A 25,393-nucleotide genomic window follows, 5' to 3' on the forward strand; every position below is an offset into this window, starting at 1 on the left:
TAAAAAGAATTATTCACCATGATCAAGTGGGATTCATTCCTGGGATGCAGGGCTGGTTCAACATTCGCAAATCAATCAACGTGATACATCACATTAACAAAAAAAAAAGAGAAAAACCATATGATCCTGTCAATCGATGCAGAAAAGGCCTTTGACAAAATCCAGCACCCTTTCTTAATAAAAACCCTTGAGAAAGTCGGGATAGAAGGAACATACTTAAAGATCATAAAAGCCATTTATGAAAAGCCCACATGTAACATCATCCTCAACGGGGAAAAACTGAGAGCTTTTTCCCTGAGATCAGGAACACGACAGGGATGCCCACTCTCACCGCTGTTGTTTAACATAGTGCTGGAAGTTCTAGCATCAGCAATCAGACAACAAAAGGAAATCAAAGGCATCAAAATTGGCAAAGATGAAGTCAAGCTTTCCCTTTTTGTAGATGACATGATATTATACATGGAAAATCCGACAGACTCCACCAAAAGTCTGCTAGAACTGATACATGAATTCAGCAAAGTGGCAGGATACAAAATCAAGGTACAGAAATCAGTTGCATTCTTATACACTAACAATGAAGCAACAGAAAGACAAATAAAGAAACTGATCCCATTCACAATTGCACCAAGAAGCATAAAATACCTAGGAATAAATCTAACCAAAGATGTAAAGGATCTGTATGCTGAAAACTATAGAAAGCTTATGAAGGTAATTGAAGAAGATTTAAAGAAATGGAAAGACATTCCCTGCTCAGGGATTGGAAGAATAAATATTGTCAAAATGTCAATACTACCCAAAGCTATCTACACATTCAATGCAATCCCAATCAAAATTGCACCAGCATTCTTCTCGAAACTAGAACAAGCAATCCTAAAATTCATATGGAACCACAAAAGGCCCCGAATAGCCAAAGTAATTTTGAAGAAGAAGACCAAAGCAGGAGGCATCACAATCCCAGACTTTAGCCTCTACTACAAAGCTGTCATCATCAAGACAGCATGGTATTGGCACAAAAACAGACACATAGACCAATGGAATAGAATAGAAACCCCAGAACTAGACCCACAAACATATGGCCAACTCATCTTTGACAAAGCAGGAAAGAACATCCAATGGAAAAAAGACAGTCTCTTTAACAAATGGTGCTGGGAGAACTGGACAGCAACATGCAGAAGGTTGAAACTAGACCACTTTCTCACACCATTCACAAAAATAAACTCAAAATGGATAAAGGACCTGAATGTGAGACAGGAAACCATCAAAACCTTAGAGGAGAAAACAGGAAAAGACCTCTCTGACCTCAGCTGTAGCAATCTCTTACTCGACACATCCCCAAAGGCAAGGGAATTAAAAGCAAAAGTGAATTACTGGGACCTTATGAAGATCAAAAGCTTCTGCACAGCAAAGGAAACAACCAACAAAACTAAAAGGCAACCAACGGAATGGGAAAAGATATTTGCAAATGACATATCGGACAAAGGGCTAGTATCCAAAATCTATAAAGAGCTCACCAAACTCCACACCCGAAAAGCAAATAACCCAGTGAAGAAACGGGCAGAAAACATGAATAGACACTTCTCTAAAGAAGACATCCGGATGGCCAACAGGCACATGAAAAGATGTTCAGCGTCGCTCCTTATCAGGGAAATACAAATCAAAACCACACTCAGGTATCACCTCACGCCAGTCAGAGTGGCCAAAATGAACAAATCAGGAGACTATAGATGCTGGAGAGGATGTGGAGAAACGGGAACCCTCTTGCACTGTTGGTGGGAATGCAAATTGGTGCAGCCGCTCTGGAAAGCAGTGTGGAGGTTCCTCAGAAAATTAAAAATAGACCTACCCTATGACCCAGCAATAGCACTGCTAGGAATTTATCCAAGGGACACAGGAGTACTGATGCATAGGGGCACTTGTACCCCAATGTTCATAGCAGCACTCTCAACAATAGCCAAATTATGGAAAGAGCCTAAATGTCCATCAACTGATGAATGGATAAAGAAATTGTGGTTTATATACACAATGGAATACTACGTGGCAATGAGAAAAAATGAAATATGGCCTTTTGTAGCAACGTGGATGGAACTGGAGAGTGTGATGCTAAGTGAAATAAGCCATACAGAGAAAGACAGATACCATATGGTTTCACTCTTATGTGGATCCTGAGAAACTTAACAGGAACCCATGGGGGAGGGGAAGGAAAAAAAAAAAAAAAAAAAAAGAGGTTAGAGTGGGAGAGAGCCAAAGCATAAGAGACTGTTGAGAACTGAGAACAAACTAAGGGTTGATGGGGGGTGGGAGGGAGGAGAGGGTGGGTGATGGGTATTGAGGAGGGCACCTTTTGGGATGAGCACTGGGTGTTGTATGGAAACCAATTTGACAATAAATTTCATATATAAATAAAAAAATAAAAAATACAAAATAAAAATAAAAATAAAAGCCACCAAAAAAATAAATAAATAAATAAATAAAATCACAACGAAAAAAATAAATCTTTGGTAGAATTTAAAAAAAAGAAACAAAGAATATGTGCAACAAGTAGAAAATGGTAACAAATATGGTAGATATTAATCCAACCATATAAATAACCATATATTAAACATCAAAGGACTAAATGCACCAATTAAAAGTTAGAGATTGTCAAAATGGATTAAAAAGCAAGACCTCAACCTTATGTTTTCCACAAGAAACCCACTTTAACTATAAAGACATAGATTAATTAAAAGTAAAGGGATGGAGAAAGATACCAGCTAACACTAATCAAAAGAAAGTAGGAGTATTTTAATTTCAGGCAAAGCAGACTTCAGAACAAGGAAAATTATCAAAGATAATAAGGGGATTTACATAGTGTGAAGGGGTTAATTCTTCAAAAAAGACAAAACAATCCTTAATGTATATGCATCTAACTAAATACAGCATCAAAACATAAGGCAAAAACTGATAGAACTGCAACAAGAAATATAAGAATACACTATTATAGTTGGAAACTTTTACACCCCCTCTTAGTAATCTAGCAGGCCAAAAATCAGTAAGGACATAGTTGAAATGAACAATACAATCAATCAACTAGATCTAATTGACATTTATAGAATACTTCATCCAACAACAGCATAATAGATATTCCTTCAAGCTCATATAGAAAATTCACCAAGATAAACCACATTCTGGACACTTATTAACAAATTTAAAAGGATTGGAATCATACAAAGTATGCCATAAAACTACAATGGAATTAAACTAGAAATCAGTAAGAGAAAGCTGAAAAACTCCAAAACACTTGGAAATTAAACAATACTCTTCTAAATAGTACATGGGTCAACGAAGAAATCTTAAGAGACATTTAACAGATATTGAAAAAACATTTTAAATGCTTCAGTACAATTTGGTACCAAAAATTATCCTTCATTTGGGAACAGAGGCAGAATATGATTTGGCAAAAATAACTGGGATAACAAAAACAAAGACTGAACAAAGATAGATGAAAATCTGGTTAAAAAAAAAATCATGAAGAAAAGAACAACAGCGCATTAGAACTAACTGGGCAGAATACAGAGAAAGACAGATACCATATATTTTCACTCTTATGTGGATCCTGAGAAACTTAACAGAAACCCATGGGGGAGGGGAAGAAAAAAAAAAAAGAGGTTAGAGTGGGAGAGAGCCAAAGCATAAGAGACTCTTAAAAACTGAGAACAAACTGAGGGTTGATGGGGGTGGGAGGGAGGGAAGGGTGGGTGATGGGTATTGAGGAGGGCACCTTTTGGGATGAGCACTGAGTGTTGTATGGAAACCAATATGAGAATAAACTTCATATATTGAAAAAAAAAAGAACTAACTGGGCAGGGAGGATAAAAGGGACAGAAAAAAAAAGTCAAAATTTTTCTGTAGTGTGAAGTTACAAGAAGAAAGCCATTTGGTGATTTCAGAAAACTACCACCCATTCCTTTAAAAGTAATCCTTTCACTGGATTAAGGGGATTAAGAAAATCTTGGCCAATAGACTTGGTATTAAATTAGCATTGCAGCTGCTCTCCCAATGATCTTTATTCCTGGTTCTTCAAGATCATCATGAGCATTTGGATTCTTGTCCGGAACCACAGTTCCTCCTGCATCACTCTTGCCTCTATTCTCCCAAATTCTGTAACTTTCATCTTGAATCTTAATCTCTGCCTATATTTGATCACACTAAATCAAACAAATACAATCTTGAGACAAATTATCATTTGTGACTATGCCCTATGTACTTCTTTGCCTGAATCTCCACCAGACTCAGTAAATTAACTTTCTATGATTCATTCAACAACCTGGCCATCCTATTATCAAATACAATGCTCTCCTCAAAATATACATTTGCCAAAGACATTAGCAAATGATGTTATTTTACCTCACATAATTTTCTTTTATCATAAAATTTTTCTTTTATGCCAGTATAGCAGTGACTAAAAAAGGAAGGGTTAGAAAAATGGAAGTGAGACCACTCCAGAGTTGTAAAATATTTGCAGTGATGCAGGCTAGATAATAATTCCTCTTCTGTAACTTGGTTAAAATAACTGGATTAAGTTGATGTCACAAAGCGCAGGTGAAAAATCAAAGTACTACAGAGGCAGCTTACCTCATTCACGCTAATACATACACAATAGAGCTTACAATAGGATTTTTGAAAATCAGTTTTATTTCCACAGTAAATAGAATTTTGTATATTCACCTAGCCATATAAAAATACTAAATTAAAAAAAATAAAATGAAATAAAAATACTAAATTGATTTTCTGGGTTGACCTTTCAGAAAAACAAGAGTTACTTCAAATCTATCCGCTAGAGGTAAAAATGGGTGCCTACTAGGGAATATTATAAGCAGGAAATGAAATTTGCATTATTTTCTCAAAATGGAGACGAAAAGAAAATGAGATAAGTGGAGAAACAGTAAAAATGAAAAGAGCACAAGCAATTGTTATATTTATTTAGGATAGTTGTTTTCAAGTACACTATTTCAAGTATATAATTATACTGAAGAGTAGTTGTTGTTCAACAACTGTGTACCAATTTCAAATCAACCAATACGAGATTGTTGGCTGTTAATCAATTTAAAAAATGCTCTTATCTAGGTATTGAACCAGGCCTATCTAGCAAGATATGGTAGCAATTTTAGCTACAAAAGCTACTTTAAAAGAAATTGCTAAAAGAGAGAAAAAAAAAGCAGCCTCTAACAGCTGTCAGCTGGAGTTTGCCTGGCATTAACAGCTAAGCCATGATGTTCTCCTGTTGAACATGAACAAATTCATAGAAAACCAACATCAAACAAGGCCACTTTATGACTGTGATGAAGCAAGACAAAAACAAAACTACTGAAGAATCACATCTGGGTACTGATAAATGTAAGAACACTATGCAAACAATACTAATAATTAAGTGTCCCCCACATCCAGCCAACATAAGCAACTGCTATTTCTTTAATCAATTAGAGCTTTAGCCCCACCCATGTCATTCCTCACCTCCTACATGAAAATTCTTAGGATTCAAATAATAGAACTATTCCCCACCTTCTGACAACATTCAATTCATGCTTATTAGAACTTTTCTAAAAGCACCTAACACACACCCAAATTCTATAACAAGCCCTTCCTAACACCCTCATACTGAGGTATTTCATGGTTCCCTATCATACACAATATCTCCCCTTTTGTAATAAACCCAACTTTGTTTAACTACAGAAATGCAGTCTGGTTGGTGGGCACAAATACTGCATTTCCTTTCAAATGTTCCAAAACCCATTCTACACATTATTTTGGCCAGTCTTTAGCCTAAAAATTAAGTTGGTATGGTGTTGGCATAAGAACAGGCACAAAAATGGAAGAACACTGTTATCCCAGATACAAATCCTAGTACCCATCAAAAGTTAATATACAACAAAGGAGTATCATAACTAGTAGAAAATGGAAGAATCAGTTCATAAACACTGTGATAAAACTGATTGGTTATTTGAAGGAAAAAATCATTTTAGAGTCATACTATACATCAAAACAAGTTCCAACTGGATAAAAAAATTATAAAAGATCAAAACACTAAAAAATAAAAAAAAATAGAAATGATTATTTAATCAAAACTCTGAATTTTAGAGGCATTTCTTTGCTTAGAAGATAAAAAGGAAGGGGTCAATAGATTAAACTATACCAAAAAGTGTGTGTGTATGTGTGTGTGTGTGTGTGTGTGTGTGTGTATAATGTGTGTGTGTTCATATATATAATAAACAAGCAAAAAATGAGCTAGGGATTTTTTACAAAAATGTAACAGATAAAAGGTTGATATATTTAATATATAAAACTTTTATACAAACTAATAGAAAATTACTAAGAACCAAGAGACAAGAGTAAAGGATATGAAAAAAAATTCATGTAAGAAGAAACTCAACTGGTTAATAAATGTATAGGAAAATAATAAAGATCACTAATAACCAAAAAGTACAAATTAAAATAACTATAATTTCTATTTTTTACCTACTGAATTAAGAAAAATGTTTTTAAACACCTAAAGCTTGTGACAGTATCATTAAACTGACAGTTATACATTACTAAAGTGAGTTGAAATTAGTGAATCCTTTCAGAAAGTAATTCAGCAAGATATATGCAAGTGTATAACCCAACTATTTTACCTTTAGAAATCTAGTCTGGGGAAACAGTACTATATATACTAAAGGCTTAATGCTCACACGTTCATTACATCATTAGTTTTAAAATGGATAAAACTGAAACAACCTGAATTTCCAATAATAAAGAAAGAGTGCATCCACTGGATGAATGTTATAAAGCCATTAAACGTAAGGAAAAAAATTCATAACATAAAAAATGTTTATGTTCTAATGTTAACCCAAAAAAACTAGGATGCAAAATTCTATATAAGATCTATAACATAATATAGCATAATATCCATTATACAACTGGGATACCAAACATACAATATACAATGGCCAGACCAGGTACAACAGAATTCTGGCCAAGAAACTCTGCAGCAACCAGCCCAGGAAACAAAACCACAATCCCTGCAGCAACCATTCCAGGAAGCCAAATCACAACCTCTACAGTAATCAGCCCAGAACTTTAGGATTTGGTCAATGACTGCCAGGTTCCCTAATTTTTGCAGACTCCTACCCCCACAACACTTCAAACTCAGGTCGAATAAGAGAAAGCCAAATATGACTTCCACACTCATCACATAGGATGCCCCACTTATAGTTAGCCTGCCTCAGCATCCCATACCAACAACCTCCTATCAAAGCATATCTGAAACTTCCCCTTTTTTTTTTTTTTCACTATAAAGCTTTCCCCACTCCCTTACTTGCTTTTGAGTCTCTGCCAAATGCAAGCAATGCTGGCTGATTCCCTCACTATAGCAACCTCTAAACAAATAGCCTCTGTTCTTATTTGAGTGGTCATTTATTTGCACATAACAAAAACTAAACATAAAAAATACTGAAATAAATGCACCCAAAAAATCACTAATTATCATTTGTATCTGAGTATTTGATGTGTGGATAATTTGAGAATGTTTTTCTCTCTACCCTGTTGCATTTTCTGTGATGAGCATGTCTATATTATTAATGGAAGTGTAATTTTTCAATAAAAGTATTTGATGGACTACTATACAGTAATAAAAAAGGGAAAAATTACTGATACATTCAACACAGAAAAATGTCAAAAACATTATATTGCATAAAAGAAGACACACACACAATACATACTGTAAGATTCTATTTATATGATGTCCAAGAACAGACAAAACTAAGTTATGATAAAAGCCAGGAATTCATTGCTTCAGGAAAGGGGTAGAAGGAAGAAATTAACTGGAAAGGAGCAGAAAGAAATTTTAAGAAAATTTAAGGTATTCTATATCATATTTTGATGGCTACATGGATATACATAACTTTCAAAACTCACTAAACTGAGTATTTAAAACCTGTGAATTTTATTATGCATAAATTATACCTCAAACTCTTCCTTCCTTGTTCTTCCCCACTTTGTTTTCAGCTATCAACTCTCAAGTGTTCAACTTTTAGACTGTATCCTCTTAACATTTATCTTTTGCTCCAAGTTTTTAATCTTATAGCTCTCTTCAGAATAAAATATATGGGCATTATGAAAGTGTTACAATTAAATAAATTTTTTATGGTAACTGTATAATCCTGCTTTGTATGAAGGCAGAAATTAAATTAGTTATCAAAGAATAAGAAAGCATGATTTGAAGGTAATTCATTGAAGATTATACCGAACAGATCAAGATTAAACACTTTTCAATCCTTTTAAAGAAAAGTTGGTAAGAAAAGAGAAATGGTGACTTAAAGAACTATTTTGATATATTAATAGTACCAATAAGAGTATTAGACTTGTTAGGAGAATAAAATGTGGCAAAAGAAATATGTTTTAAATGTCTTCCAGGTTCTTTCATTTTAGAATAAAAGAGCTTTTAGCCAAGAGAATATAAAGAGAAATTAAGATAAAGGACAAAGACAGCAAATATACTACAAAATGATTTTTAAAAAATAGAAACACAAGGCAAAGAGGAAGGAAAGGGAAAAGAGGCAAAGAACTTTCATAAAAGTTACAAAAAATGAATTAAGTACATTTTATGCAAATCATTAATCACATAAAAATATAAATGGTTCATTTAGTGTGTGCTGGCATTGTAAATTCAAAAACTGATGGCCCAATTACAAAGTGCCTAGTATAGAGTTATATATAAAATAGGCCTGCAAAAAATAGTAAGTACATAGTAATATACATAAGTAAATTAATTCACCTAATATCTATGCTGAATAACTATCAAAACACAAAAGTATTGTATATTATCTCAAATAGCAAAGAAATTTTGGTTAAGATAGAACCAGAAAAAGGAAAGAAAGATCCAATAAACTAAGGATGGAAGAGAATCAGAGTAAGGAACCTTCTGAATTATATAAGTAATCAATAAAAATGTTCAGATTATTTATAAATGGAACTCTCAATAAATCAAAGTATGTTCCTCATCAGTATTCTGATCCTCTCCTTATTGCCCTCCAATCCAGTTCTTCAGGTATATTTAGCCTATTAACCTAGGCCTTGGATATCCTATAACCTAGAAGAAATCTAAGTAAGAGAAAAAATAGAGTTGACTAATCTACTTTAAATATTCAGTTAAAAGAACAGATATGTGAAAACTGGATCCCATCCTAATACCTCCAATAACTTATGTAATAGATAAAAATTAATACCATTCAGTACAACCAAAAGAATCAACTCCAGTCTTATTAATTTTCACATTTCCTTTTTTTAAATTTATGTATTTTAAGAGAGACAGACAGTGCAAGTGGGGGAGGGGGAGAGAGAGAGAGAGAGAGAGAGAAGATACCAAGCAAGCTCTGTGCTGCCACACAGAGCCCAACGGGGGGCTTGAACCCATAAAACTGTGACGTCATGACCTGATCCGAAACCAAGAATTGGGACACTTAACTGACTGAGCCACCCAGGCACCCCTAATTTTCACATCTTCTATGTCTTTTATATTTTCCTCTTTTCTAATATTCTAAGGAAAATCTACCCTCACAATGGCATCATGAAGTAGGAGTAGCTTAGTTAGGCTAATTTAAAAATATTCTTTCTCCAATTCTTTAAAAGATATGCCCATCTCTAGAAAACAAATTTTAAAAATCTAAAGTCTATTTTTCAACTTGTGGTACTCTGAACAACCCACACACTTCCTCACATACAGTCTAACAGTTCAGAAAGGAAACAGGCTTTGTTTTCAGCAACATACACAAAAGCATAGGATACCTGATCTTTAAAACAAAACAAAACAAAACTCTGTGACTTTACACAATTTGAATTAAAGATAACTTAAAGCCAGATGAAAATGCAGTGTGAACCTTGTTTGGTTCCCAATCCAAACAAATCAATTACAAAAATAAATTATGGAACAATTGAAGAAATGTAAACATTAACTGCATATTAGAGTGTATAAAGAAATTGTTAATGTTTTTAGAAGTGATAATGGTGCTAGAGATTTTTTTAAGAGAAGAAGGGGGAAAGTTTATATTTTTGAAAAGGAGAAGGGGGAAAGTTCTTATCTCAAAAGTTTTTACAGATGAAATGGTATAATGTCTGAGATTTGCGTTAAAACAATGAAATGAGAGATTAAGATTTGCAAAATTGATAAATATTGAAAGTAGGAGTTCATTATATTATTCTCTCTGTTCTTTTTATTTTCCATAAAGTAACTAAAAATAAAACAGATAGGTGAAGGTAATGAACATCTTTATGGCAGGCAGAATAGTGGCTCCCTAAAGGATCTGTGAATATGTAGATTTTACAGCAAGGAGGAATCAAGGTTGCAGATGCAATGAACATTGCTAATCAGTAGAGCTTGAAAAGGGGGAATAAACCTGGATTATCCTAGCGGGCCCAATGTAATCATAAAGGTCTTTAAATGTGGAAGAGGGAAGCAGGAAAGTTAGTGTCATAGTGACGCAATGTGAGAAAGATTCAATTAGCCAATGTTGGGAAGAAGACAGAAGGAATTGCAACCAGCCTATCAAAGCCAGAAAGGAAGAAAAACACTCTCCAAGAACCTCCAGAAAGGGATGCAATGCTACCAACACCTTGATTTTAGCTCAGTGACAGCCATTTCAGACTTCTGACCTCCAGAACTATAAGCTAATAAATTTGTGTTGCTTTAAGCTGCTAAGTCTTTGATAATTTGTTGCATCAGAAATTGGAAACTAATGCAATATTCTAGTAGAATCTCATATTTTTATTTACCTGAGAGGAGATTAAAGCAGTTTGCTCAGAATTCAAATGAAATATGAATCAAGTAAAGAAAAAATTTACTCCTCAATTAAAGAAAAAATTTCCAGATCAGAGACCCTTACTACTTTAAAGGGAAAATCTTTCCTCTATTCCCCATTCAACCTTTCCCTTTCTGGTAGCCTCAACTTCTTTTCTATGGCTCAACTTCATTATCTCCACTACAATATACTAAAATGATATCAGTATCTACCATCACTGCTACTTTCCTACCACTTTTCTCCTTATACACCTACTCTTATAGTACTGATTCTATCAACTCTATTCCCTATTATACTGTGACCTTAATTTTATCCATGATCTTACTGAAAATATTTTACCCTAATCAAGTTCCTCCTGGTCTAAATGGGCTCTCTCAGTTCTGGTTTGTTTTTAATTTCTTTGCTTTGTTTTCATCATCCTTGACATCTTTGCAATGCTGAGACTTTCTTGAATTTCTTTCTTAATATTCTTTTTAAAGAAAGCATCAGATTATTTACCTCTACTCTTGAGCTTTCCTCTTATTCTGCTTACTTCTCCTATGTCTTCTTTTTTAGGTTTACATTTCTCATCTTCTCAGATGTTTACAAACTGTAAGCATTTCCCTCAGATTCAATCTAACTTCTCAATTGATTATACTACTAAGGATTTTCAAACTTTTTTGGTTTGCAGATTTATAGACAGGTGTTTAGTCAATTTATAATAAATAAATTAGACTAAACATTAAGCAATCCAATTAATTTCTTGACAGTCTAATTTTATTGTGTACATGTACACATTTTTATTGTGTACATTTATTGTGTACAGTTTTTAATGTTACTGAAATGTACAAATGGTTGGCAAAACCGAAAAATTTTTAAAAAGTAACGGTGTTCTCTAGCTACAAATCCTTACCTTTTGACTCCAGGTACCAAATCTACATCTAAAACCACCATTACATAATGGTCAATTTTATTTATAATGAAATGTACATATTCTAATATGATGATGTTTTTATGCTATTTTCAACCCAAGAAATACTTACTGGGTACATATAATCCAATTATAAGATACCTAGAATTAAAACATTAATTATATTTGTATTCAAATTCACTATATTGATTATATATAACTATATTCAAAATAATTCTATATATTATCAACTGGTAATTTTAGGCCTCCTAGAACTAAAATCATACTCTTCTTTCTAATATCTTACATAGGCCCAGAAAATATCATTAACTGATTTTGTTGATTAATCAACCAAAAGATATCATTTCACTCTTATTATAGTTAGTTAGGTGAGACTGGTTTATGTACTAATTATTTTACATGGTACAATAAATATTGTTTGAGCAATAAACTTGTTAAAATATCTTCTTATATTCCTTCAGTAACTATGAATATTCCATTTAACCAAACCTCTATAAAGATATCACAGTGGGCCTTTATGTATTTTCTGGAGGTCTTGCAATCTATTCTTTACAACTACTTTCCCCAAATCCTTTAAATATGCTTTCTATTTTTAGCTTTATCAAATTTAATCATTGATTTTCTAACACTCCTTATCAATAAATTTTAGCATTACTTAGAAAGTTAGGAATGATTTCCCAGTGTATTATACACATTAAGAGATTAGCCTTTTAAATATTAAAAAGATGTTTAAATTTATCTTTTTTTAAATTAAAAAGAAGAGCACAGCAGCTATAACCAAATTCTTTTATAAAGATTATTTTGACAAGTAGAAACAAAAAATTCAGTTTTCTCTAATACAACAAAAACTCAATTTAAAACTTAAAACAGGGCTTCTATTTGAAACTTCTAATGAATACAAAGTTATTGCTGTCAAATTAATATGTAAATTATTTATAGAACTATAATATGGGAAAGCAATACAATCATTCTATTATTGAAAGTAAACTATGTAACTTAATTAATCCTATGATTTTTTTGTAGGCAATCTTCAGGTGAAGGCAGAAGGGGGTCTACAGAAATGCGCTAAACTTCAAGAAATAGGAATTTGATTTAATCATTGGTGATAATCCTACAGATAAACAAACTTGGAAATTATGTAAGTTTTTAAATTAGTTCGATATTGAAATATACACAAAGTATGACAGCACTATTTTTTTTAATATATATATCTTTTTAACTGAAGTATAATTAACACAGGATTATGTTCGTTTCAGGTGTACAATATGATTCAACAATTCCATACATCATTCAGTGCTCTACATTGCATGTAGATGCCCAGTTTTCTCATACATTCACAGTAAATGTATTCTTAATCCCCTCTATTTCACCCATCCCCTTACCAACCTCCCTTCTGGCAACTTCCAGTTTGTTCTCTGTATTTTAAAGTCTGTTTTTCTTTTGTCTTTTTCTTAGTTTATTTCTTAAATTCCATACATAAGTAAAATCATATAGCATCTGTCTTTCTCTGCCTGATTTACTTCACTTAGCATTATACCTTCTAAGTCCATCCATGTTGTTGCAAATGGCAAGATCCCATGTTTTTATGGCTGAGTAATATTTTATTTTGTATATATACATATATGTGTGTGTGTGTGTGTGTGTGTGTGTGTGTGTGTGTGTATGCCACATCTTCATCTACTGATGAACACCTAGGTTCCTTCCATAATTTGGCTAGTATAAATGCAAAAAACATAGCAGTGCATATATCTTTTCAAAATAGTCTTTGTTTTCTCTACATAAATATCCAGTGGTTAAATCACTAGATCATACGGTATTTCTCTTTTTAATTTTTTTTTTCAACGTTTATTTATTTTTGGGACAGAGAGAGACAGAGCATGAACGGGGGAGGGTCAGAGAGAGAGGGAGACACAGAATCGGAAACAGGCTCCAGGCTCTGAGCCATCAGCCCAGAGCCCGACGCGGGGCTCGAACTCACGGACCGCGAGATCGTGACCTGGCTGAAGTCGGACGCTTAACCGACTGCGCCACCCAGGCGCCCCTCTTTTTAATTTTTTGAGGAACCTCCATACTATTTTCCACAGCAGCTTCACCAATTTACATTCCCATCAACCCAGCACACAAGGATTCCTTGTTCTCCACATCTTCGCCAACACTTGTTATTTCTTGTCTTTTTGATTCTTGCCATTCTGACAAGTGTAAGGTGGTATCACATTGTGGTTCTGATTTGCATTTCCCTGATGATTAGTGATGCTGAACATCTTTTCAGGTGTCTGTTGGCCATTTGTATGTCTTTTTTGGAAAAATGTCATTCAGGTCCTCTGCGCATTTTCAATCAGTTTATTTGGTTCTTTGGTGTTGAGTTGTAGAAGTCCTTTTTATGTTTTGGAAATTAACCCTTATCAGATACATGAGTTGCAAATATCTTGTCCCATTCAGTAGGTTGTCTTGTCATTTTATTTATAGTTTCCTTCACTGTGCAAAAGCTTTTTATTTTAGTATAGTCCCACTAGTCTAATTTTGCTTTTGTTTCCCTTGCTTTTGTGTATGGTATTAGAAAGTAGTCCAGTTTCATTCTTTTGCATGTAGATGCCCAATTTTCTCAGCACCATTTCTTGAAGAGACTGTCTTTGTATGTTCTTGCCTACTCTCTCACAGATTAGTTGACCATGTATGTGTGGGTTTATTTCTGGGTTTTCTATTCTGTCTCATCTCTGTGTCTATTTTTGTGCCAGTTATACTGTTTTGATTAATGGAGTTTTGTAATATATCTTGAAATTGGGATTGCAATAACTCTAGTTTTGTTTTTCTGTCTCAAGATAGGTTTTGCTATTTAGGGTCTTTTGTGGTTCCATATAAGCTTTAGTATTATTTGTTCTAGTTTTGTGAAAAATGCTGTTGATATTTTGATAGGGATTGCTAATCTAATGATCTATAGATTACTTTGAGTATTATGGGCACTTTAACAATATTGGTTCTTCCAATCCATGAGCATGGAATATCTTTCCACTTGTCTATGTCATCTTCAATTTCTTTCATTAGTGTTTTCTAGTTTTTGGAGTATAGATCTTTCAATTCCTAGTTGTTTATTCCCAGGTATTTTACTCTTGATGTAATTGTAAATAGGATTGTTAATTTCTCTTTCTGCTACTTCATTATCAGTGTATAGGAACACAATAGATTTCTGTGTATTAATTTTGTGTCCTGCAACTTTACTGAGTTCACTTATCAGTTCTAGTAGTTTTTGTGGTGGAGTCTTTCAAGTTTTCTATATATAGTATAATGTCATCTGCAATAGTGACAGTTTTACTTCTTCCTTACCAATTTGGATGCCTTTCATTTCTTTTTCTTGTCTGACTGTGGTAGCTAGAGGAAAAGTTGTTTTTCACTACTGAGTAAGAGCACTAATTGTTTTTAAGATAAGAACTGCCATACTAAATGAGATAAAAATCCAATTTGCTGACAATATACTAGCACCAAAAGACTTTTTGTAAGAAAATGTGATTGCTCTCTATGGTAACTTTAAAAGTTTATAAACATACTTCCTACAAGTCTATAATCCCTTACATGAGCCTGTACCCACACCCTTATGCTCTTAGGATAAACAAAGTAGAGAACCTAGAGTAACAGAATAACCTGGCTTTTGTTTCTGATTCTTTTTTTTTTTTAAGTTTATTTATTTTTTGAAAGAGACAGAGACAGCACAACTAGGGGAGGGGCAGAGAAAGAGGGAGAAGGAGAGGGAGAAAATCCCAAGCAGGCTCCATGCTGCCAGCACAGAGTGCAACATGGGGCTTGAACCTGTGAAACCACAAGATCATGACCTGAGCCAAAACCAAGCACCTGACGTTCAACAAACTGAGCCACCCATGTACCCTTGTTGCTGATTCTTAAAAAAAATTAATTTTAATGCAATTGGTTCTTAAATGTGTTACCATCTCAACCCTAACAAGGTAGCTTAAGTCTTCTGGTTTGCCTCCATTCCTATTCTTAAAGATGCCCACCCTCACCTGTCCATTTTGGCTACAGGAGCATGAAGTCATTGTCAGATGCTTTATCCATAATAAGTTATCCTGCTATGTCAACTGTACTATCTTTTATAATACTAGTTACAGCACGGAATGAGACAGGTCCGCACATCTCAGGGAATATTTAATGAATGAAAATTGCAAATATGTAGAACCATGATCACAGACTTGCACCAAACCCAGTTACAAAACCTCCCAAGTAAAGACATGCGAAATTAGAATAATGTGGAGACAATGGGAAACCTGAAGAAGAGATAATAATCAGGAAAACCTAGGGACTTGACCTCCTTCAGCTTTCCTGGGTCCTGGAAAGCCTAATTCTCCACAGTCCACACGTTTCTGATTTTATACCTATGTATCTGGGAACATCTTATGTTATATCTGGTATAAGGATCATGATTACAAACTCATTTCCTTGCAGTAGTTACACTAGTTATCTACATGTTGGCTCTGACACTATGACCATTTATAAAAACAGCTTATAAATGTTAATGAATTATGAGTTGGCTAATTTAAGAGTTTATTCAAAACTTTAGGAATTATGCCATCTGGTTCTAGTGATATATTTCTTTTTGTCTGTTTTGTTAGTTAGGTCTAGATCATCCCATGTGTTTGTCACTGTCAATCCAGTACTTCTGAATTGTTCCCTTAAAAAGATTTAGGAATAAAATGTCCCTTATATCTTTCTCAATAAAAACTGAAATTTAATTTTTTAAAAGTTTTGTTTAATGTTTATTTATTTTTGATAGAGAGAGAAACACAGAGCATGAGCGGAGGAAGGACAGAGAGAGAGGGAGACACAGAACCCAAATCTGTCACCGCAGAGCCCGATGCAGGACTCGAATGCATGAACCATGAAATAATGACCTGAACTAAAGTTGGACGCTTAACCAACTAAGCCACCCAGGCACTCCAATAAAAACTGAAATTTAATTGAATATTTCTACAATCCTCTTTTTCCAGGTCTTTTTGAAAATTACATACTATATTCCTAAAATGGTGTCACTCTTTCACTGAATAATTTCCTTATCTTCCATAAAAGCCTTTTCCAAGAAGCTGTTCAAAATAATACCTAGTTTGCTCTTACTACACCTTTCTATTACCTTTCCTGCTCTCATTTATTCATTCAACAAATATTTAATTACCTTGTATATGGCAGGCACAGTTCTATGAATTGGTAAGATAGTTGTGAACATAATAACGCCCTGCCCCCATGTAGTTAAATTATGATAGGAGAAGCAAACAACAAGCAAATAATATATAATTTAATGACAGGTAATTGTGTTATCAAGAAAAAGTAATCAGGGGCGCCTGGGTGGCGCAGTCGGTTAAGCATCCGACTTCAGCCAGGTCACGATCTCGCGGTCCGTGAGTTCGAGCCCCGCGTCGGGCTCTGGGCTGATGGCTCCGAGCCTGGAGCCTGTTTCCGATTCTGTGTCTCCCTCTCTCTCTGCCCCTCCCCCGTTCATGCTTTGTCTCTCTCTGTTCCAAAAATAAATAAAAAACGTTGAAAAAAAAATTTTAAAAAAAAAAAAAGAAAAAGTAATCAGGATAAGGTCAGGGAGGGAGTGAGCAGCAGTCAATGAAGATCTCTCTGAGAAGTTAACAATTAGTTAACTTAGAACTAAATAAAATAAAGGGAATATGTAATATAATTATTAGGGAGGAAAGTGTTCCATGGAAAAGAAAAGCAAATGAAAAAGCCTTGAGGTAGGAATCGTGTCAGAGAAACAATAGGAAAACCAATGTAGCTGATGCAGAGTAAGTAACATGAAGTAGAGTTGAAAACGATATCTTGGGGGCACCTGGGTGGCTCAGTTGGTTAAGCATCCGACTTGGGCTCAGGTCATGATCTCGCGGCTTATGAGTTCAAGCCCTGCATCAGGCTCTGTGCTGACAGCTCAGAGCCTGGAGCCTGCTTCAGATTCTGTATTTCGCTCACTCTCTCTCTGCCTCTCTCCTGCTTATGCTCTGTCTCAAAAATAAATAAAACATTTAAAAAAAAAAGAAAATGATATCTTGTCAGGGCCAGATAATTTAGATCTCTATAAGACATTAATGAGATTTTTGTTTTTGTTTTTAAGAGAAATAAAAAGCCATTGGAGAGTTTTGAGCAGGAATGGCATAATATGATTTAAATTTTAAAAGGATTCTACTGCTTATTATGAAAGTGGAGCCTGAGTGAGAACAGAGAAAATACCTAGAAAGCTATTGAGTAGTAGTCCAGGCAAAAGATGTGGTAGAAGTGAAGACACGTAATCAGAGTTAGGATGTATTTTGAAGGGGGAGTCAATAGAATAGTCTATTTTCTCAAAATCTCTGTTTCCTAAGAAATTAATTATGTTGTCTTTTCTAATAAGTTAGAAAGATAAAACAGAAAAAATACTAGATTTAATAATGGAAGAATAGAGCATTAAACTTAGCTATGCCTCCTACCAACTTGGAGACCTAAGGATACCACTTAAATTCTCTGGCTTCAGATGTCTTATCAGTAAAATAAAAATATTTACACTTTTCTTGCCTTCCTTACAGGACTGTTATGAAGGTCAAATGGGAGATCCTACAAATAAAGCTAAGTTTAATGTAACAAACTCACTAGATTAACAAAAACTTTCCATCCTCTTTGTAAAACATGGATTGATATTAATGATTCACTGAATACTTGAAACTCTAGCTTAAATTCTCACACTTTCCTACTCCCAGCCTAATTAGGTGTGGGACAATTAACTGTAAGAATTAAGATAGATGATAGGTAGATAGATTTTATATATACACACACATTCACACATATATATTGTGTGCATATACACTCACCTATACTCTCTATATATGTGTACATACAGTTGACGCTTGAACATGGGTATGAACTGCATGGATCCAGTGATGCTTGGAATTTTTTCAGATAAATACATAGTACTATACATGTATTTTCTCTTCCTTATGATTTTCTTAATAACATTTTCTTTTTTCTGTTTACTTTATTGTAAATATACATTATATAATACATATAACATACAAACTACATGTTAATCAACTGTTTATGTTATCAGTAAGCCTTCCGGTCAACAGACTATTTGTAGTTAAGTTTTGGGGAGATAAAGTTTTCAGGGAGTTAAGTTTTGGGGGAGTAGAATATATACAGATATTCAATCATGGGGAGATCCACACCCTTAACCCCCATGTTGTTCAAGGGCCAACCATATATTCATCATGTGTATAAACTAAGTGTCAGATGATATGTATATATCATCTAGAAGGACCTGACACTTTGCTTCAAAAGCAAAAAAAAAGTCCTTTCTTTAATTTTTTATTTATTTTTTTTAAATATAATTTATTGACAAATTGGTCTCCATACAACACCCAGTGTTCATCCCAAGTGCCCTCCTCAAGACCCATCACCCACTTTATTCTTGAGACAAAGCATGAGCAAGGGAGGAGCAGATTGGGAGAGAGACACAGAATCCAAAGCAGCCTCCAGGCTCTGAGCTGTCAGCACAGAGCCCAATGCAGAGCTCGAACTCACAAGCCATGAGATCATGACCTGAGCCGAAGTCGGATGTTCAACCGACTTTGGTGCCCCCCAAAAGTTCTTATTCTACTTTAAATAAGTTAAAACTGAAAATTATACATAATGACTTTGGGATGGTTTATGGAAGAAAAGCCCACACAGAACTCCAATTACAGAACCAATGCTCAACAACAAAAAATCTTGTTCATTCATCAAGTGACCTGTAAAGTGGTGTATATACATTTTCAGTTAAAATAAAATGTTTAAGACATATATCGTTATTAATGACTTTCTGCTTTAATCAACCAACCATGTATATACTGTTTCATTCATGAAGTATATCAGGTGCCTACTATAATCATTCTCAATACTGACTGTGTATCAGAATTTCCTGTGGGGTCTTTTCAAAAAATGCAAGTGTCTAGGCCCCATTCCTCGATATGGATTCTCTAAGACGAGTGGAGCTAGAAATCTTTCTTTTACACAGAGTTAAGAACCACTGGCCTACTAGGTAGTAAGCAGCCCAGTAATGATAAGGAAACATATATTTTCCTCTCATAGAGTTGACAATATAACAATAGTGACAGAAAAATAAATTTTCTAATCACAGTAAGGTGCTAAATTCACACCAAAAGGAATATTCCAGGTGCTATAAAAAAACAGAAGGGGAAAAAAAACTAATTCCGCCTTGGGCAGTAAAAAAGGAAGGTAGTGGACAGAGCGGGTTTCATGGAGGTGATATTTTAACTATGAGATAAAAAGTAACTAGGAATTCTCCAATTTTATTAAAGCTGGAAAGGATATTCTAGTCAGAAGCAACAAATTGAGAAAAGGCATTGAAATATGAGAAAATATGGTCCTTTCAGGGAATGCAGTATGTGTAGGAAATCAAGGAAACGAGGATGGAAATGTAAATAAGAACCTCAACCTGATATAGATCAAGTTAAGCACCTTGACGTTTACTGTATAGAGCAGTAGTTTCAAATTGTGTTTCACAGAATTCAAGTTCAGAAAAGGCACTTCATGTAGTTCATAAATATCTGAACAACATGGGCATTCAAATGCATACATACTGAACTTAGATTGCATTAAACTAATGTATAACTTGTTTTTTGATAAGCTTGAACCTAAGTTTCTTCTACCATTTCTATGTTTTTGAACTTCTTATACATTTGTCACTGATTATAAAAGGTGTAACTTTATACTTTTACTTTTATAAGGCCATCAAAAGTCCTACACCTGACAGGGATAATATTATACAACAAAAACCAAATATAAAATACATGATTTTTATTAAGTAGCTGTATAATTTATTATTATTATTTATTTTTAAATGTATGCCAGTAAGGTATATTTACTTGTTTGAATAGCTGCTGTTTACTGGGTCTGACATTAGCCTTTTATTTGTAGAGCATCATTGCTCTAGGGAAACGAACATAAACTTTTTAGCAGGGAAATGACATAATTAACATTACAGTTCAGCAATAACCATTATTATAACAAAATCAATTGGAACAGGGTAAAACTAGAGGTAAGAAGATCAGGTAGGAAGTGATTTCAAGAGACTAACCAAGAAACTATGGTAGAATGAACAGGTACTGAAGATGATGAAAAGGGAATAAATTTCAGAAATACTGAGGAAATAGAATAGATAGGATTTGATGACTGATCAGATAATAGAGATGAGGATGGTTTTCAAAAGAGCAGATTACAGATTTACACTTTAGTTTTGATCATGTGGAAAAGTTACAAGTACCCAAAAGGTGCCAATTGCTTAGTGCTCAGAATAGAATGTTCTTTGCACATTCCATCAGTGAGTCCAAATGAAGTCCCCACTTTAGTAACAGTCCTAATTTTGGAATTTCCTTAATCCATTTTTATATATTTTATTATAGTCAAGGTAACCTAAAGTACAATCATAAAATCACTTTTAAAAATTAAGTATATTGCTATCCAAAGATGACATAGTACTTTCCCCATTTAGTAACACTTTAATACTATTAGTGTTCCACTTATACAGCTATGTATCCTCTTAATTTCTTTGAAAGTATAATTTTGTACCTATATTATTACAACCTACTGGTTATAGTCATTCCACTAAGAACAAGGTGATTTCAAAAATTTAAGAATACAAAAATACACATTTTAGCACCTTTTCCAAATTTATACATTACCTTCACCTAATTGTCTTGTTTGATCTTCCCAGTAACCCTCTTAGGTCAGAAGAGTAGAAATACTTATTACCATACCACAGATGAGAAAATCAAGGCTCAAGGCAGATAAATGGCTTGTCCAAGATTACATGGCTGGCAAGTGACAGAGCTTTAAATAAAGTACAATCTGATTCCTAGGCCAGTGTTCTTCCTACCATGCCATATGTTTTTGAAGTAATGCATATTTCACTTCTGCTACTTCTCATGACTATTTCCTGTCTGACTAAATAGGAAGACATCTCCCATTTTCCTCTCTTGCATTCACCCATTTCCCCTGAAATTTTTAATTTAAAACCTTCTCTACCAGATTTAAAACCTCAATAGTCCTGCCAATCTGTTTCAGAGGTCTACCTTTTCTATAACTATTTTATCTTTACCAAAACTATCCTAAGAGATTTTGGAAATTTTTTCAGAATCTTGGAATGGAAACAGTAATACACCAAATATTAGATAATCATAGCATTATTCCCCTAACTAGCAGTTCAAATTTGAGCCTGTAAGACCCTTTTCCATATTTCTTTCATGACCAATATTAAGCCCCTAATCTGACAAAATATCTACTATTTCTTTTTTTTTTTTTTAATATTTATTTGAGAGAGAGACAGAGCATGAGCAGGGAAGGGACAGAGGGAGAGGGAGACAAAGAATCCAAAGCAGGCTTTGAGCCATCAGCACAAAGCCCGAAGCGGGGCCAGAACCCACCAACCATGAGATCACGACCTGAGCCAAATTTGGAGGCTGAACCGACTGAGCCACCCTGGCATCTTTATCTGTTATTTCAAATTGAGAACGAAATTATATACAACTTTGTATACAAAATTGTATGCATATAAACTTCATAGGGTAGAATTATATCTTTTAATCTAATTCTAAATAAATTCACTTTTATGTAAATTAATATATAATATTTTAATAAATACAGGTTTAATGTTTTTATAATGATCCTACCAGGAATAGCAAATAAGACAATAATTTAAACTTACCCCATTATATATGTTATTTACTACAAAAATAATTTTAATAATTTCAAAAAATTCTTTTGAAGTACCAAAACATTGAATAATTTCTGTAATTTCAAAAATTTATGATTTGTTCTAATGTATTCAAACACATCTTAAAATTATATTCATCAGTATTATATGAATGACTTAGTAGCTTTTTTAATTGTACATGGAGGTCAAGAATACATTCCCAAGCTACCTTCCCAAAAAAGAACAGTAAGAATTATAAACTACTTTATGTCAGAAAATATAAATATCTATATAGTAACAAAATGTTTGTTTTGAAAATTCTCATGGCTCCCCATCAGAAACTCTATTTTGCTTATTCACTAGAACTTGAACATTAGAGTACAGTTACCCAAAATGTTTCCTCACTAAACCAGAACACAGGCTATTTTTAAGTTCTTACAAGTATTAAGTCCATGGATTTGTTTAAAAATTTAAGAATCTGGAGGTGTTTTCATACAGAATTTTAAACAATGAATTTAAAACAATACTGTTACATCTTTTTAAATGGATGTATTCACTTAGCTATTACTTCTAGCAACATTTTAATAGCTTTAATCATTTTATACTGCACAGTGAAATAAAATAACAATTAGTTTCTCTGAATGTCAACATGGAATTAACCAGAGTGATTATTTTCTCCTTCAGTTTACTACTTACACATAAATATTACATTAAAAATTTTGCCCACAATTTGGGCCTTGACATTGCAAATTCTACTTTTTATGTTTGCTTATTTCCACTTTAAATTACCATTGCTTTTTAAATTGATACTGAAGTCGATGCCTAGAACATCTTTATTAATTCAAACATCTACCTATAGAGTCGTCTGCCCAGGACTGCCTGATGCTGGCATCTCAACAATTTCTGATCCCTAGTGAGTGTTTTTGTTTGGTTTGGTTTGGTTTGTTCGTTTTTAATTATTCTTTCCTCACAACAGTGAAATAAAGAAATAATAGGCTGTAAGCCAATTCAAAACTTACCTTGCAAATCTGGAAATACTCTGAAGTCAGGGTTTCCTGAATCTCCTCTTTGAGAACCCCTGCAGTCCCTCCTGGGTGCACGGAACCACTTCCAGCCCCACCACCGCTGTTACTGCCACTGCTGCTACCACTGCCAGGGGAGGAGGCAGTTAAGCCGTCCAAAACTTTTCGGAAATTAAACTTCTTCATTTTAAAAACTGTTGAGAAATTCAAAGGAAAGGGTGACTTAACGCATGGACTTATACCTCGGTAAAAGTGTTGAGCTTTTCATATTAGTGAAGGCAGTAGCCAGTCCCCATTTTACAAGCATTGGCTATAAACGAATTAAAAGAGAGAGAGAGAGAGAGAGAGAGAGAGAGAGAGAGAGAGCCAGGCTTCATCTTGTCAAATTTTAATTCTAAAAAGAACATCCTTTAAAAAGAAATAAAAAAATACAACTCTAAAGGCAACAGTATTCCCTCCTCATATATCAAATTTTCAAGTGCTTTATCCTCAGCTGTAGCTACGCTTTATCAGCACTGGGGTAAAAATAAAAGGCAGTGTCATCATCGTCATTAGCATTATATCATCATTATTATTATACAATCAAGCCGGAGTCCAACAGACCAAGACTCTGTCTCTCTTAAGGGCGGGCTTTCTTTTTAAAGATTCAGCTCAGAATATTTTCAGAAAAACGATACTGGGGTTGGGCGGTGGGATAGCGAGTATTTACTCTGTTACCACATTCTGGACTCTTCCTCACCATCTTCAACACTCCCTTCTTCTCAGTAGGTAATGAAGGGGAGGCCTTTTTCCATTTCTCACCCCCAACAGTCGGACCCCAAAACATCTGCGGGTGACCCACGGCAACAGCAGACGGGAGGGGTGAGCGGCGGCTCCGGCTGCCTCCGCTTCTCCCTCCGCCCTCCCCTTCCAACCCCCCCCCCCCCCCCCGCCACCAGCGTCTCCAGCCCTCCTCCCTCTTCTCCCCGCTCCATCCACCCCCCGCCCCCCTCTGTCCGCAGCCGCCGCCGCGCTCGCCCGCCTGTCCGCTCTCCCCGCAGCACCGCGGCGGCTCCTGGGGGACGTGAGGCAGTGGCGGCTACAGCTGCGGCCCGAGTCCCGCCTTAGCCTGCTGGGCGCGCAGAGCCGCCGTTCCCGCGGTCCCTCCCCGGGCGGAGCGCCTAGGCACCAAGCACACACAAACACCCTCACACAGACATTCGCGCGCCCATTCGGAGCACACTCAAACACCGTCACACAGAAATTCGCGCGCGGGCGCTCACGCTCATGAACACACACACAGGTGTGAGGGAGCCGCGGCTGGACGGCGTCGTCGGCGTCCCAGAGGGATGACTATCGGACTCCAGACTTAGGCACCTTCCTCGGCCGCCACTAGGTGCCAGCCAGCCCGAGAAGCTGAAGGTGCGGAGGGAGGCGGGCTAGCAGGCGTCAGTCCCGCCCGACTGTGGCCGCTTCTCCGGTTCCTCTGGTCGCGGCGCCCGGCGCTCTCCGAGGTCCTAACCAAGCAGGCAGGCTCCAACGAAGGCTCCGCCCTCCCGCCGTGGGCTGCAAGCCCCGCCCCCTAGAACGCCCCCTCGTTTGCCCCGCCCCCTCCACTTCAGGCCGCGCGGCGCTGGAGAAAGGGGCGGAGAGTTACGGTACGTCAAAGGGAGCAAATAGCCTCGGCTCCAATCCTAGGCTCCATAGAGTCAAGCTCCGCGGTCGCGAGGCGCGGAAGAAACTGGGGGATAGGCCGAAGGAAAAGCCAATGAAAGGGGGAGGGGAGAACTTAGAAAAGTGGTTGAAGTGTTTGATTGACGGAGAGATTGGCCAGTATGCTGGGGGGCCGTGTTTTGGGGGCTGTAATTGGCGCTACCTGTTGAAGGACGCAAGTGTGAATCAATAGAATGCGTGGAAGTGTGCAAACTTGGGCGCCTTGAGTCCGAGGCTGCTG

The 25,393-nt window shown here is 35.5% G+C and overlaps 1 protein-coding gene across 7 annotated transcripts in view; it reads right to left on the minus strand.

Annotated features, from left to right (window-relative positions):
- The window catches only part of STXBP5L (syntaxin binding protein 5L), a 403,067-nt gene extending 378,089 nt beyond the window's left edge, over positions 1-24,978 (minus strand). For 4 of the 7 annotated variants that reach the window (XM_086675318.1, XM_086675315.1, XM_086675317.1 and 1 more), the window contains exons 1-2: positions 24,741-24,978; positions 23,458-23,654 (exon numbers count right to left, since the gene is read on the minus strand). In XM_086675318.1, coding sequence (XP_086531444.1) covers positions 23,458-23,646 — 189 coding nt within the window. In that variant the 5' untranslated portion in view covers positions 23,647-23,654; positions 24,741-24,978. Of the gene's footprint in view, positions 1-23,457; positions 23,655-24,199; positions 24,321-24,736 lie in introns of those variants that run through there. The other 3 variants (XM_086675312.1, XM_086675313.1, XM_086675314.1) reach the window with 3 other exon arrangements.
- Between the last annotated feature and the right edge of the window lie 415 nt (positions 24,979-25,393).

Source organism: Puma concolor, chromosome C2 (assembly GCF_028749965.1).
Source record: "Puma concolor isolate L17-30 chromosome C2, mPumCon1.1.hap2, whole genome shotgun sequence".
Classification (NCBI taxonomy): domain Eukaryota; kingdom Metazoa; phylum Chordata; class Mammalia; order Carnivora; family Felidae; genus Puma; species Puma concolor.